At 44.6% G+C, this 18,946-nt stretch overlaps 1 protein-coding gene across 1 annotated transcript; it reads left to right on the top strand.

Moving 5' to 3' along the window:
• The first annotated feature begins 12,868 nt into the window (after positions 1–12,868).
• Positions 12,869–18,576, top strand: Smim23 (small integral membrane protein 23). Its single transcript, XM_027424818.1, has 4 exons — positions 12,869–12,955; positions 15,312–15,363; positions 15,489–15,556; positions 18,364–18,576. The coding sequence occupies exons 1-4, from the start codon at positions 12,869–12,871 to the stop codon at positions 18,574–18,576; spliced, it is 420 nt and encodes a 139-aa protein (XP_027280619.1).
• Positions 18,577–18,946: the final 370 nt, after the last annotated feature.

The raw sequence follows: 18,946 nt of genomic DNA, 5'->3' as shown, positions 1-18,946 counted from the left end.
AAAAGCCCATTTGGGGTTCGGTGAGGCAGCAGACTCCAAGAATGCCACAAAAAGGCTGGCTTGCCTCTGACCAGCCACAGGGTCCTGAGGACTTGACCGTCCATAGTGCCTTTCCCACCCTCCACCCGAAAGGTCTCTCTGTATGTTCGAGACAGCTTTAAAAATCTGAACTGCAGGAGTGTCTGGTGGCTGGCACATGTTCCAGACGAGTGGTTTTCTAAGAAGCCAAGTTCGGGTTTGACTCTTTGATTGGAAAAGTATCTATTTCACTAAGGGCGATAGGCCCCTGGCTGCGCTCTTACCAAAACCCATAAACCAATACTTGGAATACCGGCTGCGAGCAGGGAATTCTTTTGGTTTGCCTTCAAGGACACAAAACATCGAAAAGGTCTTCTCTTTGGCAGAAAGAAGCCTGGCATGGAGAGCTGGCACAGGGTGTGTATGGAAAGAGTCAGACGTGGGAACCAACAGACATAGGTTCGAAACCTGGCTCTGATACCAGCAAGGCAGTATTGACCTGGGAAGCAGATGGGGGGGGGCAGGTCATTGCATCTAAATCCACCCTTCCTCAGCTGTAGATTAACCAATCTGTGTAGTCCCTTCCTTCCTCATGCCTGGTGTACAGCCGGCACTTAATAAGTATGTTTCACTCCCGCAGCCCACAGTGTTAGCAGAGCAATAGAAACAGCTCTTCGGACAAGTCTAGGGCCTTCCTCTGAGGTCACTGAGTCCTGTCCAGCTTTTGTCCGGGGTTGCTTATATCCACTGGCCAAATCAGCAGATAATCACAGGTTCAAGACACGGGGCCCACCCAGCTCCAGACAGGAGGAATTCCTTTCAGGAGGTATTTCCCCTATAGAGATGCTGGGACTTTCCTAGGGATCATCAGATACATGGAAAGGGTCCACTAATAATCCAAGGCAGTGGAACTCTGTAACTAGGTAGAAGATACAGGGTAGGGATGGCAGCCAAGGACCATCAGGGCCAACAGGAACAACCAGTCTCCACCTGAAGAAAGCCTGAGCACCCAGCACAGGGCAAGTGTGTCACACAAGAACTTGATCCAGGTCGGATGTGTGGGAAAGCAGCTGATGTGTGAAGCTTACACCTGCGATTCCATGCATAGGGAAAGATATCTGTGGCTGCTCAAGGGAGATGGGGCTCCAGTCGGCCTTACATGCATGGTACATGGAATTTCAGCTTGGCTATGTGTGTTCACTGTACAGGCCCTTCTCAGAGGTCTTGGTAGCTGTGGAGTTTGAGGCTGAGTCCTTGTGTGCCAAGCAGAAAGAGAAACAGCATCAGTCTAAAAGACAGTTGTGAGGAACGAATGGGACCAAGGTCATCAGAGTTTGGCTGTATCTGTTGGTTGGTTATCCGAACTGTCCTGACTGCAGTGGTTAGCACTAGACAGCTCTGTCACTTTTCATTCCAGCCCCTCCCACTCAAGGCCATCCCTACCTTGATCAACTTGCCTTGTGTCACTGCTATCACCTGGGCAGCAGGGATATAGGCAAAGCAACCCAGACCTGTGCAGAGAACTGGTGAAGCAACATGGGGCCCAGGTCCCCAAACATATATCTCCCTTCCTGCCTCTCATGGGTGGCTGAGGGGAAACCAGGGTCCAAGTTCCGAGCCTCTTGAAACCCCTTCTGGATTTAGGCACCCTTCTCCTGCCCTGCCTCACCCGGGTGCCTTTGAACTTGGTTCTGAGTCTCATCCACCAAGCCTGGGGAGTGTCCTGACCACAGTGAAGAGTTTCATGATGTTCCTTGTAAAATCACAGCCTGACACACAGCTATTGTGTCCGAGATCCTTCTGTTCCCGGCTGCCAGAAACCCAAAGAGGCTTGAAACAAAACAACCTGCCTTGAGGTCTGCAAGGGCCTCTTTCCAAGCCATGACACACCCACTATTGCTTCGTGAACCTGGCCTTGCCCTGCCATCCAAGGCAGGGCTCCTCAGCACCAATGCAGGCCTCCTCCAGAGAGCTCGACAGCCTCCAAGCCTCTGAGGAGGTGGACATGAGGGACAATTTAGTGGGTAGGAGTGGAACAGCTGAATGAGTTCAGAAATGCACCAGACATAGGTGTTTGGATCTTGTTTTGAAGCCATTTCAACCTCCAGACACTCACCCTTGGCCCCATTCACTTGTTAGAGTTCTCTCCATGTGCTGGGGAGGCCATACACTCCTAGCACCTGCACAGAGTCTGCAGGTCCGCCTTTCATGGGCTCTAGCTCATCTTTCCCCCTCTCAGTCACACATGTGCAAGTTGAGAGAAGGACAGAGATTGGCAGAAACTGTGGAAACCATATAGTGTCATTGCCCAGTGCCAGGAATGAGCCCCAGCCCCTTTCCCTTAGGCTGTGCTGTCACATGTTTCTCCTAAAATTCTCTGTCCCACTTCTGTGAGGACCTTGGAATTCACCATGTTCCTGTTACAACTTCAACACACGCTCAGAAGAAGACATGAAGCCTTGAGAAAGAGCAGGTCCAACTTCTTGGGCAACAGTCTCTTTCTGCTCTGCTCACACTCTTGGCACACATCTTGAAGACCCAAATCGTCATGAAAAGCAGTAGATATTATACCCTCGACTTCTGGGGTCTTGAATGAAACCAAAACTTCTCATATGTAGAACAAGAAGGACATGGGATTCTGCCTTCCCGAGTTGTGGGAATGATTCCATAAGACAATGAATGCTCTGACCCCAGATAAGAAAGTGCAGTACAGGGGACAGCTACCACTGTCATTGTGGGCAGTGTTTTAATCACAGGCAGCTTTTGGTTCTTATGACATGTTAGATGGTGGGAATTTTAAATGTCTTAGTTTTGTTCCTATTGCTATGATAAACTCTATAACCAAAAGCAACTTGGGATGAAAGGGCTTATTTCAGCTTATAGTTTTAGTCTACCACAAAGGGTAGGGACTCAAGCAGGAATCTGGAGGCAAGAACTGAAGTACAGACCATAGAGGAATGCTGTTTACTGGCTTGTTCCCCATGACTCTGCCTTTTTTTTTTTTCTTATAAACCTCAAGACTACCTGCTCATGGTAGCACCACACACAGTGAGATGAATCCACCTCCCCATATCAATTATCAATCAATAAAATGACCAACAGACTTGCATGTAGGCCAATCCTACAGAGGCATTTTCCCAACTAAGATTCCCTCTTTCCAGAACAAAATGACAAAACCAATGGTCACAATTTATCCCTTGTCAACTTGATACACATGCACATCTCTTATTAAACTATAACCTTTCCTTTCTTATTCATCCCCAATATTTCACATTAATATCACACATAAACATAGTATGACTATAAAAGTCTCACAGTATTTAAATTTTTCAATACTTTCAAAGTCCAAGTTCTGTTTAAAAAACCATCTCTTTAAAAATCTGAAGTGTCTCAACCGTGGGCTCCTGTAAAACCAAAGATAAGCTAAATATTTTATTACTCTAAGAGAGAATAACCAGGGGGGTGGAGAGATGGCTCAGAGGTTAAGATCACCAACTGCTCTTCCAGAGGTCCTGAGTTCAATTCCCAGCAACCACATGGTGGCTCACAACCATCCATTATGAGATCTGGTGCTCTCTTCTGGTGTACAGATATACATGGAAGCAGAATGTTATATACATAATAAATAAAATTTTGAGAGAGAGAGAGAGAGAGAGAGAGAGAGAGAGAGAGAGAGAGAGAGAGAGTAACCAGGGCACAGTCGCAATCAAGTCAAAGCAAAATCCAAAAGTGTAAAGCTCATTGTCAGGCATCTGAGACTCATGATCTTCTGGGCTCCAAAGGGCTTTGGCAGCTCCACTTCTCTGGCTCCTCCCTCTGCAGCATACACAGCTTGCCTCCTAAGCTCAGACTAGCTATACTTCACAGTTACTGCTATGCTTGACTGTCATCCTATGGTACTAGTATCTCCAGTATGCCGGGGTCTCTACTGCAACTGGGCTGCATCTTCACCAATAGCCTCTCCTGAGCTCTCTTTAAAGACTGTGGCCCTAACTCATAGTCCCAAGCCTCAACTTCTCTCTGTGAACCCCTTCAATCCTGGGGCTTCTACTGCAACTGAGGCTTCATCTTCACAGGTGGCCTCTCATAGTGTCAAGCCTCAGATGCTCTCCATAACCACTTCGTGCCTTCAAAACCAGTTCCACCTGGAAAATTCTTATACATTGCCAAGCTCAGCACCAGCACCAGGTACAAACTTGGCCATCCCTAGAACACAGCTTTTGTGTGCTGGCTCTGAGGAAACACTTTGCAGAAGAATTTGCCTCAATGGTACCTCCCCTCTCTTTCAAGGCATGCTTTCTCTGTGTGGCCCTGGCTGTAGTAGATCAGACTGGCCTCAAACTCAAAGATCTGCCTGCTTCTACCTCCCAAGTGTTGGGATTAAAGGTGTGCATCCACACACTGCTCTGTACTGTTCTCTTCTTAACCACAGCTAATTCTTCAGCCCCACCATGAATTCTTAATTCAAAATACTCAATGGCCCAATGGCATCTTTTAAGGGATTCTCCAATTCCCTTTGAAACTTCACAAGCCATGCCTCCATCATCTACACTGCTCTCAGGATTATTTTCTAAGTTACTACAATAGCTCCCTAGGCTCTGAACTCACAATGGTTTCTCTAGCCCAAATTTCCAGTCTTTCCACCATCCTTCCCAAAACAGCATGGTCAGATTTGTCACAGCAATACCCCACTCCTGGTACCAGTTTCTTTGTACTTTGTTTTCTTCTGCTGTGATAAAAGCAACTTAGGGGGGCATGTGGTTTATTTCATCTTAGAGTTTACAGTCCATCATGAAGGGAAGTCAGGGCAGAAACTGAAGCAGAGGACATGGAAGAATGGTGTTTCCTGGCTTTCTCTTCATGGTTTTTCTCAGTTTACTTTCGTATATGCCCCGAGAGCATCTGCCTAGGGATGGCACCACCACAATTGGCCAGGTCCTCAAGAAAATGCCCAATAGATTTGTCGATAGGCCAATTTTATAGAGGCATTCTCTCAATTAAGATTCCCTCTTCCCAGGCATGTCTAGGTTTGCATCAAGTTTACCAAAACCAATCACCACCTTATTTTCTTCAACACATAGATGGGGAAACTGAGAGCTCATTAAGTACAGAGTTCAGCCCAAGGTCTCACAGTAGAGAAGGGTGGGGTTTCTTTCCCTGCTGCTTAGCTAAGCAGCCAAGGTCCCTCCCCACAATGCCATCCCAGAAAGCCCAGGGCATGTTACCTATCCCTTCCTCTTTGCACATTGCCTCTCTGGACTGCTTCTGCTGCAAGCACAGAGCCCACCTCTTTCCTTCACACGCCCACAGAAGCCACTCTGGCTGCCAAAGTCTGTGTGTGCTCAGCCAGGGTTCCCAGGAACAGCAAAGCCATGGATTTCACACTGACTCCCAGCAAAAGATCTCTCATAGCAAAATAGACATCTGGCCTTCTTTCTGGTCTCGGGAAGAATACTTACACTATCCAGGGACACCCCTTCATCATGTCTCCCTCCCCCACTGCCTGGCATCATATTGCTCCTAAGAGCAAATGTCTCTGGACTGTCATGCCTCAAGCCCTATCCCTAGGCTAATTTCCTATGAGGAGTCTCAGAGAGGAAGCAAATGGCCTTAGGAACTCAACAGCCCCACTGAGCTTTCTCCCTCGCCCTCCAACTAATTGCAGTATTTTCCACTCCTACTCCCGCAGGTGGCCGCTGAAGTCATGTGCAGAAGGACTCAGGTGTCGGGAACTCTCAGCGCCCTGTCTGTAGACATTCTAGACTCTCTGTCTCCGAGACGGGCCACAACACAGTGCGTGACGAGGTGAGCCTGCCTGATTTTTTTCCCTCCAGCTCTCCCCTCCACCCAGCCCCCCCTCCTTTTCCTTCTTGGCCTCAGGATCCACAGTGTTCTGGACATAGTTTTCATTTTTCCAAATATCAATTGCTTTTTTCTTCCCTCTCTGAAGCAGTGAGTAATAAGAGTTGTGTCTGGTCCTGAAATTCCGACTGAAATAAATTAGCCCAATGACCAACGGGAGGTGCCTAGAACAATAACACAGGGATATTTGGCTGGTTACAAAAGAGCCCCTGGATGTTGAAGTACAGTAAGTCTAGAAGCACATTGCAGGGCAATGTTGCCAGAGCAGGGGTGCAATGAGCCATCCAGGCAGCGGAACGCCTCATAAATTAATCCTGCATTTTCTTTCCTTTTTGGTCTGCTCTTCAGTTCTCTTGGCCTTTTGATTAATGGGGCATGCAGAAGGATTTTTTTTTTTTTTGGTGTGGCTGTCCTTGGCAGGCAGCATATGCCAGAGCTGTGTATAAACGTATGCATTTGTCCCCTCAGCTTTGTGGCATTGAGGATCCACTTGCTGCATTCACAGAAGAAAGAAGATGGACTGGGAGGAGCAAGGGGTTAGCAATAGTGAATGCTTACTAAATGCCAGTGAGGGGAGAGAGGTGCTGTGAGCTTGGTCCTCTTGGATGCAGCTGATTAAAGAAGCAAGCATGGGATGTTCACCATCCCGAATGCCCTCACCCCTGACATAGTCACACATCCAGGAAGACTTGAAGAGTAGCACAACCCTGAGGTGGAACTGGGATAGCCCTGGCATCCTCTCCATCACCTGCTGTTAGGGGTCAGGCCTGGGGACAGGGCAAGGGTCAGCCTAGAGACTCTCACTACTCAGAACCTTGAGTCTTGGGGAACTGTCCCAAAAACACAGTAGAGGGCTGGGAAAAGTTCTCCCAAATAGTCCCACATCCTGTTCCCCAGAATGTGTGTTGCAAAGTAAGAATACAAATGTCTTCAAATTAAGAATTTTGCCATTAAGAAAATTGTCATGAATTCTCTGGTGGGCCCCAGTACAATACTCTTTTTCCTTATGAAAGGATGACAGGAAGCTCCCACACCCCAAAGAATAAAAGTCATGTGAACACAGGCAGAAGTGAGAGTGGCGTGGCCTGAAGTCAAGAAACGAAAACATCCACCAGAAGCCCAAAGAGGCAAGAAAAGGGTCTTCCCCCAGAACCTTCAGAGGGAGTGTGGTCAGGCTGGCTCCTTCATAGCTGTTCTGGCTAGTTTCATGTCAACTTGACACAAGCTAGAGTCATTTGGGAAGATGGAACCTCAATTGAGAAAATGTCTCCCTAAGGTTTGCCTGCAGGCCAGTCTGTAGTGCATTTTCTCAATTAATGATTGATGCAAGAGAGCCCAGCCATTGTGGGTGATGACACTCCTAGACTGATGGTCTTGGATACTATAAGAAAGCAGACTGAGCAAGCCACAAGGAGCAAGCCAGTAAGCAGTGTTCCCTCATGGCCTCTGCTTCAGTTTCTGCCTCCAGGTTCTTGCTTGAGTACCTGCCCTGAATTCCCTCAGTGATTGACTATGATGTAGAATTATAAGCAGAACAAACTCTTTCCTCCCCAAGTTGCTTAAGGTCATGGTGTTTCATTCCAGCAATAGAATTCCTAATAAAGACAGTGATTCAGCTCAGCAATAATGACCTAGGACTTGTGGTCATCAGAGCTAGAAGAAAATTATCCCTCTTGTTTTAGATCATCTAGCTGCAAGAATTTGAAACAGAACTCATAGAATATAGGCACCATGAGAGTTTAGAATTCCTCCAGGGCAATGAAATCCACCCACCCAGAGCAGAAGGCTGACCAGGTACCAAGTTCTGCATCCAGAAGCACCCTCCCTGGAAGCCACCATTTCTCCTGGGTTCTCAGCCTTCCATCAGGTCCATCTTTGGGCTGGGTGTTTTCTGGTTTCATGTAACAAAGCGGGTGTGGTGGCTTGCCATCCTGAGCAACTCCACCTAGTGGGGCTGTAGTGAAGATTTGGGACAAGCCACGTATGGGTTCAGCACTGTACCTGTCACAGCAGACAGGCAACCAAGCAGAGTTCACACACACCACCTGTGTTTAGTCCACACTGTTTTTCCTTCTGAAGTTAGGGTTGCTGCCAACATGCATGAGTTAGTTGATTTTGCATACAAAACTGGGTTTCTTGTCTCTCTTGAACATAATCAGATCTGAGGACACTGGGTCTTCATTCTTAGAGCTACAGCTGGCTGCTCTCCTAGAGCTGTGCACTATTGACCTGCCTCAATCCCTACCCTGCTCTTTTGTGCCCCATGTCATCTCATGTATCATTCCACACATCCATACATCTGATGGCAAGGCTCGAAATCTTTGTCATCAACATTAGCCTTCATCCACAGACCGCTGCAAGGCACCAGGCCCAGTCGAGGACTAGGTTCTATCTTAAGGCTCCCAAATCCCCTTCTTTCTCCCTTCAGCTGGTCAGAATGCCCCTTCCTCTATGAAGCTACCTCCCTTCTCTAGTTCACTTGTCCCATAACCCCTACCCAGGCTTGGTCACACTGTCCTATCAACTTTCTGACATGGCATTGGTTTGCCATGTCAAGGCCTTTAGAGCCTTATTTGGAAAGTTGAATTGTCCAGGAGAAATCATAGTATTTGGAGAAATGAGAGAATGAAATAATGGGGGGGGGGGAGAAGGAAGAGGCTGAGAGAGTTCATCCCACTAGGCCTCCCAGTGACTTCCCAAGACGTAAAATTAGCCTGCCATACAAACTCAGAGACATAAGGTCATTTTCCCAAGTGTCCTGTTACAGTGGCTCCAGGAATGGACCCAGGTGCTTTTAGAAGACAGGGCTCAAGCCCAGAGACCTGTTTGGTTTTGTCTTGTTAGGCATGAGGCAGATTTCTCCCTGGCTTGTGTGTTTTCAAGACTAGTTATTTACTTGGCTCAGCATATGCATTCACAGGTTTCCCATTCATTCCTTTCCTCCCTGTTCATCCCTGAAGTCACTTAGGAAGTCACTGGGTCCCTATTTCCCCCTCCCATTGCTCCTCCTCCTGGGCTCTACCCTTAGCCTTCATCTAAGCCAACTGCTGGGCATGCTTCAAGGGAAGAGTGGGCATGCTCTTCCTACCCTAATGCCAAATCCCCATAAAATGACCCTCAAAGTTAATCCCCTGAGCTCTTCAGTGAGGTTTCCTGGACTAATCCACCAGGTTTCTAGAATAGGTTTCTGTCAGATTCCTCTCTCTGTAACCCCTTAGTTACTGTAACCCCTTAGTTTCAATGGCTTTAATGAGCTCAGAGGGCAATCCTTCTGTATCTGTACTTGACATTTGAAGTATTTAAGACATAACACCCAAGAGGTCAGCAGCTATATACATAGACATATATAAAGTCATTGTGGTGGCTTGAATAAGAGTGGCCCCTATAGTCTTGTATGTTTGATTGCTTGCTCCTCAGCTGATGGAACTGTTTGGGAAGGATTAGGAGGTGTGGTCTTGTTGGAGGAGGTGTGTCACCCGGGTCAGGCTTTGAAATTTCATTCCCAGCACTCTCTCTCTCTCTCTCTCTCTCTCTCTCTCTCTCTCTCTCTCTCCTCCTACTTGTGAATTAGAAGTAAGTTCCCAGATACTGTTCCTGTACCATGTCTGCCTGCTTGTTGCCATGCTCCCCAACCTTGATGATCATGGACTCAAACCCTCAGGAACCATGAGCCACCAATTAAATGCTTTCTTTTATAAATGGCTTAGTCTTGGTGTCTCTTCACAGTAATAGAACAATAACTAAGACAGTCACAGACATGATGAAAATGGCCTTTTAAAGCCTGCCCCTGGGTGGGAAGCAAGAGCCTTGAATTAAGTCCCCTTCATTTAATCGACTTGGGAAGGTCTCATATTTTTTCCACTGGCTTGAGTTTTGCTATGTACAGGGCAGAGCTGGAGAGATGGCTCAGCTGTTAAAGGCTAGGGTCACCACCAAAAATATATACTGTAAGTCAGTTTGTGCATTAGAGTTAGATCTTGGACCCACTGCCAGTGGCCTCAAATATTGTCCCAGCTGCACCATTGTCACCTATATTAAGGGAGTCTAGTTCATTCTTATGTAGATTCCCTATTTGTCAGACCTGAGTCAATGATTTCTTACTAGCTGGGGTCAGCCAATTCTGTGGGTTACCCCATCATGGTCTTGACTCCTTTGTTCATATTATTGCTCCTCCCTCACTTTGATTGTACTCCAGGAGGTTGACCCAGAGGAAGCACACTTTTAGCAAAGGCGGCTGGAGCCATTGGACATCCATATGCACAGATGTGTGCACACACATGCACTATATAAACACATTTCTTTCTTTCCTTTTTTTGTTTTTGTTTTTCAAGACAAGATTGCTCTGTGTAACAGCTTTGGCTATCCTGGAACTCACTCTACAGACCAAGCTGGCCTCAAACTCACAGAGATCCATCTGCCTCTGCCTCCCAAGTGCTGGGATTAAAGATGTGTGCCACCATCACCTGGCTCACATTTCTTTTTTTAGTTTAAAGTTTATGTGGGTGTTTTGCCTGTGTGTGTTTCTGTATACCACATGTATACAGTGCTTACAAAGGCCAGAAGAGGGCATTGAATCACTTGGAATTGGAGTTCAGATGGTTATGAGCCACATGGGTGCTAAGAAAAGAACCTAGGTCCTCTGGAAAAGCAGCCAGTATCCTTAACTGCTAAGTCATCTCTCCAACACATGAACTTTTTAAAAAGAAAGAAAAGCACAAAATTCTGAAAGGAAAAAAATTAATTTGGACCTCACCAAAAGTTTAAATTTCTTGTCTATAAAAGTCCATAATAAAAGACCTTTTTTAATGGTCTGTAGACTTGAAAGAAATCCTAGTAGACCATCTATCAAGAAAAGGACTTGTTACCAGAACATACGAAGAACTTCTAACACTCAACCATGGGAAAACCAATCCAATTAGAAAACAGGCCAAAGACAGAAATAGATATTTCACTAACAAGATAAGCACACAGAAGATGTTCAAAACACTACCTACTAGGAAATGTGCTTTAGAACAAGAAGATGGTACCTATAAGAGAGCTAAGATTTAAAATAATGGAAGCACTGGCTATTGTTGAGGATACGGAGAAACTGAGCCCCACATGCATTGCTGCACAATGGTTCCATCTCCTGAGAGACACTCCTGTGTTCCTTCTAAAACCACTAGGCAGGGGCTGCAAAAACAGCTCAACAGGCAGGAGCACTTGCTTTTGCAGAAGACTCAGGTTTGGCTCCCAGCACCCACAAAGCAGCTCACAACTGCCTGTAACTCCAGCTCCAGGGGATCTGAGCCTCTCTGGCCTCCACAGGCTCTGAGGGAAAGCAGGCGGCACACACATACACACTCAGGTACACACACTTATGCACAAAACAAATTTTTTAAAATCATGCAATTACTGTACTTCCCAGCAATTTTACACTTAAGCATTTATCCCAGAGAAATGAAACCTTAACATTTATATAAAACCCTATATAAGAATGTTCATATTACCGTTATTCATAAGAATTCCAAGCTGAAAAGTCTGTCTTATAGTGTGTATGGATTATAGTGTATAGTGTGTATAGTGTGTATGTCTTATAGTGTGAATGGTTAGGAAAAAATGCAACACATACACACATGCACACACACACACACACACACACACACACACACACACACAGATAAGATAAGTGAGTGGTGCCACCACTGTGGTGATGATTCCTGTTGCTATCAGAAGCAGTCTGAGCAAGCTAGTATGCAACATTCCTCCATGACCCTCTACTCCAGTTCCTGCCTCCACTTTCCTGCCTTGAGTTCCTGCCCTGACTTCCCTGGATGATGGACTCTGACTGTAAGCTGAAGTAACCCTTTCCTCCCCAGGTAGCTTTTGGTCATGGTGTTTTATTACAGCAACAGAAACCCTAACTAAGACAAGGGATATGGACAATAATCTAGATGAATCTCCAGGGAGTCACACTCGGATCACCTCTGTAACCATGGGTCAAAACCACCCATAAATAAGAGTACTCAGAAAGCATGGCGTCTATGCTGGATGCGTAGACATTTTCCTTGCCATCATCCCCTCTAACAACCATTCATGCCATATTAATGTGGCATTAGGGATTGCCAATGATCTAGAGATGACAGAGTACACAGGAAGCTGTGTATTGGTTACACAGAGGTTCTGTGCCATTTTATACAAAGGTCTCATGCATCCTTGGCACCCACATGCTTTTAGAATTCTGTATCTTGGCAGGTACTAAACCTATAGATGTGATATCAGTATTGAAAATTAAACACAAATATATATATAGATAGATATATAGATATATATAGATACTTATAGATAGATAGATAGATAGATAGATAGATAGATAGATAGATAGATACACATATATGCAAGTACAAATAAAACTTGGAAGCCTGAGTAAGACTGGTAGATTAACACACACCCCAGCCATGAAGCCTCCTACAGCAATGCAAGATGATACCATAAATAAAGACTTGGAAGCAGGTAGCCCCATATCTCTGTGTTACTCCTTCCATCTGGGTGGGAACTTATCGTGATCTCCATAAGTTTTTCAATTTATTTTCAAAATGGCTCTTGTTGGTATTTTTTTCTATTTAAAGATTTACATTTTAATAATAACTTGCAAGTCTATATAAAAAGATGGAGGAAAACTTATTGAAAATCTAAACATTCACAGCATCTCTTTCTGACCATTGCTTTCTCTCTCTCTCTCTCTCTCTCTCTCTCTCTCTCTCTCTCTCTCTCTCTCTGTGTGTGTGTGTGTGTGTGTGTGTGTGTGTGTGTGTGTGTGTGTGTGTGTGTGTATGCTTATGAGAGGCAGTGATAAGACTCAGAGTAGTGGGCTTTGCTGTCTTCTGCCTTCTGTGACATCAGAACTCATGCTTGGCTAGTGACCAGGGGTGGGGGAGGGGAGGAACCTGCCTGCCTGTCCACTGAGAGTACTTCCATCCACCCAAACAGTCTGACCCTGAGCAGAGACATGGCAATCCAGAAGATGGGTGGCAGGGGGCAGGGGGCAGCTGAGCTGCTTGAACAGAGAAGCAGCCACAGTGATGACAGGAAGCAGGTAAGACCAGGGCACATTCTGTTTCCTCCTGTCCCTCCCTGCTTCAGATCCAGCTCCCCTGGAGCCCACCACAGGGACTCAAGTGTCCCTTCCCATAGCCCTCACACAATCCCTTCATTCTCATTCAGACCAAACAAGAGAGTGTCAGATTCATACATTAAAGTCCTAAGCCCCAAGTGACTCGACTTGTAGACAAGGCTTCTAAGTGGGTGACTGCTGTTAAGTCTCTGGTCTCATGGGCCAGGCTGTACCCTTATCGAAAGAGGTGGCAAGGAGCACCATCTGAAAAACCATCTGAGGACATGGTGAGAGGTGACACCTGAAAGCCCAGCAGAGAGACTGCATCCAACAGCATAAACTGATAGAAAATCTGTGTCTGCTGTTCAAAGCCTCTAGTCTGTGGTGTGATGGGATGGTGGTGCCAGTATGGCTGGTGGCTGGCAGATAGGGACTCATACACATTTAGCATTGACAAATAGATGTGCAGAACAATAAAGCAACAGTACCCAGGAACGCCCATGTGACACATCAAAGGCATCAATATAATTTAATGAGGAAAAAAGAGTCCTGAAAATAATTGTAGAACTGAATATCTGTTTTTAAAACTCTCCAGCCATATTTTACATTATATGAAAAATTTACTCTAAAATGGATCATCCACATAAATATAAACAATAAATGTAAAACAATAACATGTTTAGAAGAAAAAAATCAAACTTTAGAAGAGACATGTTCTAGACTTCACATGAAAAGCACACCCCCAAAAGGATGAATTGGGCTTTATAAAAAGAAACTTGTTTGCTGGGCGTTGGTGGCACACACCTTTAATCCCAGCACTTGGGAGGCAGAGGCAGGTGGATCTCTGTGAATTCGAGACCAGCCTGGTTTCCAGAGCGAGTGCCAGGATAGGCTCCAAAGCCACAGAGAAACCCTGTCTCGAAAAACCAAAAAAGAAAAAAGAAAGAAAGAAAGATAAAGAAAGAAAAGAGAAAAAGAAACTTGTTCATTTTTCAAAAAGATACTGACATAAAAATGAAAAGGTAAGCTGCAGAGTCGATAAACTATTCACAGAGAATATTTTTCCAATTACTTAGATCCAAAACATTCAAAGAACTCGACAACTTAATCAGAAAATAGACAGTCCAATAAAAATTGAGCAAATGACTTCAATAGGTGTAACAAAGATATGTAGATTAACAGCCACCAAAAAGCCATGATGAGAGGCAAAACCTCCTGGTTGGAGGGATGTCTCTGCAGCTAGGAGCACTTGTTGCTCTTGCAGCGTTCCAGGTTTAGTTCCCAGCACCTGCATGGTAGCTACTAACCATCCATAGTAACTCAAGTTCCAGGCGTTCCAAAGCCTTCTTCTGACTTCTGCCAATATCAGGCAGGCACATATTTGCACATACATACATGCAGGCAGAACAATTATAATCATAAAAAAAAGTCTTTAGAAATCAAAAATATGCTAAACCTCATTGATCATTTGGGAACCACTTATAAAGTAGGTTGAGATGTCTCTACATAATAGCAATAGAATGCCTAAAATTAAGATTGGCAATATTCAGACAAAAATAGAGAACAAAAGGAATTCTCTGACTGGCTGATAGGATGAAGTAGAGTAAACGGCTTGAGAAACAGTCCTGCATACTGTTCTAGAATTAAGCATACATTCACCTAACGTCTGAGTAGTCGCCCAGCAGAAATGAGAAACATGTCTACACAAAGACAGGGTACATGCATGTTGAAGGCACTTTTGTACATGACTGTAAACAACTCACCAGGAGGTGAGGATCAATTGTGTTAGGCTCATGCAACATATTCATCAATAAAGTTGAACACACAAAAGCATGGAGCCACATCAAAAACATTATATGAAAGACATCAATGACTCATTTCCACAAAACTCACAAATGGACACAATGTGACTGTCGGTGTCCCAGTGGACTGACTGAGCGAGGCATGGGGGACCTTTCAGGATGATGGATGAGGTCAGATGTACACTTGTCAAAACTGATCAGACTGTATGCTTTTAAAATGTGTGCATTTTGTTGTATATGAACTACACCTCCATAAAATTGGGGCGTCCCACAATTCAATTGGAATAAAAAGATTTTAAGTGATTCAGAAGGACAGCAGAGTGGGAGAGGAGGAAGAGGAAGTGGAAGACATATATGTCAAGGCATTGCCCTGTCATCCGTTTCTGCAACAGTTGGAAGCACGTGTGACTTAGACCGTGGGAAATATCTACAAATGAGTGATAGCTTCCCCTATGACTGAACTCCTGTCAGGGGGATGGAGCCTTCTGCACCCTGGAATTCAGCTTCCTGTCTCCTTCCTCTTCTTCTCGTTGCAGACACTGTTAGCTCTGCTGGTCTTGGTGCTGTATCTGGGCACAGGGATATCAGGTGAGTATTCTGAAACCCAAGAAGGGAGAAACCAAATCCAGAGAGTGGGGTGGAGGTCTCAGGAGGGGTCCTGCAAGGCACCCTATACCCTGCCCACTCCTACTTCCCCTCTGTGCCGGTTTCAGGAAGCGGCTGGGAAGTATCAGGACGGATCAGGGACTGCAACCATGCTCAGAATCCTGTGGCATCCCAGGTGACACTCAGAGATGTGCTAAGGGGCCCAGGAAGGCTTCTCAGAGGAGATATTATCAGCTAGCAAGTTTGGGAAGGATAAATAGGAGCTAGTCAGTGGAGAAGGTAGGATGGGGAAATCCAGGCAGAATGGACAGCATTTGCAAAGACATAGGGAATTTTGTCAAACAATGAACATTGATGCAAAAATTCTCAATAAAATATTGGCAAATCGAATCCAAGAACACATCAGAGAAATTACCCATCCCGATCAAGTAGGCTTCATCCCAGGGATGCAAGGATGGTTCAACATAAGAAAATCCATCAATGTAATCCACCATATAAACAGACTGAGGGAAAAAAATCACATGATCATCTCACTAGATGCTGAAAAAGCCTTTGACAAAATCTAACACCCCTTCATGATAAAGGTCCTGGAGAGATCAGGGATAACAAGAACATACCTCAACATAATAAAACAATATACAGCAAGCCGACAGCCAACATCAAATTAAATGGAGAGAAACTCAATGCAATTCCTCTAAAATCAGGAACAAGACAAGGCTGTCCACTCTTTCCATACCTCTTCAATATTGTCCTTGAAGTTCTAACTAGAGCAATAAGACAACAAAAAGATGATCAAGGGAATACAAATCGGAAAGGAATAAGTCAAACTCTCACTATTTGCAGATGATATGATAGTCTACATAAGTGACCCGAAAAACTCTACCAGGGAACACCTACAGCTGAGAAACACCTTCAGCAAAGTGGCAGGATACAAGATTAACTCAAAAAAATCTGTAGCCCTACTATATACCGATGACACATTGGTGGAGAAAGAAATCAGAGAAGCATCACCCTTTACAATTGCCACAAACAACATAAAATACCTTGGAGTAACACTAACCAAAAAAGTGAAAGACCTGTACCGTAAGAATTTTGAGTCTCTAAAGAAAGAAATTAAAGAAAATACCAGAAAATGGAAAGATCTCCCCTGTTCTTAGATAGGCAGGATCAACATAGTAAAAATGGCAATCTTGCCAAAAGCAATCTACAGATTCAATGCAATCCCCATCAAAATCCCAACACAATTCTTCACTGACCTTAAAAGAACAATTCTCAACTTTATATGGAGAAACAAAAGACCCAGGATAGCCAAAACAACCCTGTACAATAGAGGAACTTCTGGAGGCATCACCATTCCTGACTTTAAGCTCTATTACAGAGCTATAGTCCTGAAAACAGCTTGGTATTGGCACAAAAATACACAGGTAGACCAATGGAATAGAGTTGAAAACCCTGATATTAACCCACACACCTACGAACACCTAATTTTTGACAAACAATCCAAATATATACGCTGGAACAAAGAGAACATCTTCAACAAATGGTGCTGGCATAACTGGATGCAAACATGTAGAAGACTACAGATAGACCCAAGCATTTCGCCCTGCACAAAACTTAAGTCAAAATGGATCAAAGACCTCAACATAAACCCAGCCACACTGAACCTACTAGAAGATAAAGTAGGAAATACCCTTGAATTAATCAGTACAGGAGACCGCTTCCTGAACATTACACCAGTAGCACAGACACTGAGATCAGTAATTAATAAATGGGACCTCTTGAAACTGAGAAGCTTCTGTAAGACAAAGGAGACAGTCAGCAAGACAAAATGACAGCCCACAGACTGGGAAAAGATATTCACCAACCCCACTGACAGAGGGCTGATCTCCAAAATATACAGAGAACTCAAGAAGCTATTCTCCAAAACACCAAACAATCCAATTAAAAAATGGGGTACAGAACTAAATAGACAATTCTCAATAGAGGAATCTAAAATGGCTGAAAGACACATAAGAAAGTGTTCAACATCAATATTCTTAGCCATCAGAGAAATGCAAACCAAAACAACTCTGAGATACCATCTTACTCCTATCAGAATGGCTGAAATTAAAAACACCAATGACAGTTTATGCTGGAGAGGATGTGGAGAAAGAAGAACACTCCTCCACTGCTGGTGGGAGTGCCAACTTGTACAGCCACTTTGGAAATCAGTTTAGTGACTCCTCAAGAAAATGGGAATGAGTCTACCACAAGATCCAGCAATTCCACTCCTAGGCATATACCCAAAAGAAGCACATTCATACAACAAGGACATCTGTTCAACCATGTTCATAGCAGCATTATTTGTAATAGCCAGAAACTGGAAGCAGCCTAGATGCCCCTCAACTGAAGAATGGATAGAGAAAATGTGGTACATTTACACAATGGAGTACTACTCAGAGGAAAAAAAAACAATGGAATCTTGAAATTTGCAGGAAAATGGATGGACCTCAAAAAAAACATTCTGAGCGAGGTAACCCAATCACAAAAAGACAAACATGATATGTACTCACTCATGTGGATTTTAGACATAAAGTAAGGGATTATCATCCTACAATCCACACTGCCAGAGAAACTATTAAACAAGGAAGACCCTAAAAGAGACAAACTTTGTCCCCTGGAGAAGGGGAAAGAGTCACCATCCCCTGAGCAAATTGAGAGCATGGGAAGAGGAGGGAGGAAGCTATGAGAGTGAGAAGGGAAGAAAAGGAAGGATGCAGAGGTCATGAGGGAGCAGAAATTTTGAGTCAGGTGTAGATTAGAAGAAAGGGCATATGATAGGTAGGATTTTAATTGGGGGGTGGTAGAGGAGGAAGGGAGGCAGAGGGGAACTGGGATCGTCATGTAATTCAATCTTGTTTGTAATTCAAATATATAAAATAAAATAAAAAAAGAAACCCTCCTGAAAAGTCTGAAGATACAGCTTTGGCATCTGCCTTTCAGGGCTTTGAGTATCAGACTTATGAACCCGCTAAAGAGCCAATAAGGACCCTCAGGAAGTGGCTGAAGATAAACTTGCATGATTTTCTGGAGAAGCTAGAGAATGAAGTGAGAGAGCTGGAACAGCTGGTACGTGATCTGGAATTCTGGCTTGATGCACTTCTGGGAGAGCCACACCCAGAAGATCCCTGCTCTACCCACAAGGGTCATTTGTGAAGGGCAGGTGCTGGGACCTGGGGATCAGAAGAGAGGTGGCAATGATCAGGCTCTGACACTTGCTGCTCCAGGCAGGCTTGAGAAAATAAAGTGGTTGAGAGGATAAGTGTAGACATAGTTTCTGTTCCGCCCTGGTCCCACAGCCTATTAGCCCCAAATAAGCACACAGAGACTTATATTAATTATTAAACTGTTTGGCCAATGGCTCAGGCTTCTTACTGGCTAGCTCTTCTCTTAATTATTAACTCATAACTATTAATCTAAGTATTGCCACGAGGCTGTGGCTTACCCATACATAACCCGGCAAGTTACTCCTTCGGCAGCTACTTGGTGTCCCTTGTGCCTCTCCCTGGGCCTCTCCTCAGCATTC

The sequence above is a fragment of the Cricetulus griseus genome, chromosome 7 (assembly GCF_003668045.3).
Source record: "Cricetulus griseus strain 17A/GY chromosome 7, alternate assembly CriGri-PICRH-1.0, whole genome shotgun sequence".
Taxonomy (NCBI): domain Eukaryota; kingdom Metazoa; phylum Chordata; class Mammalia; order Rodentia; family Cricetidae; genus Cricetulus; species Cricetulus griseus.
This window is presented reverse-complemented; position numbering and strand designations above follow the sequence as displayed.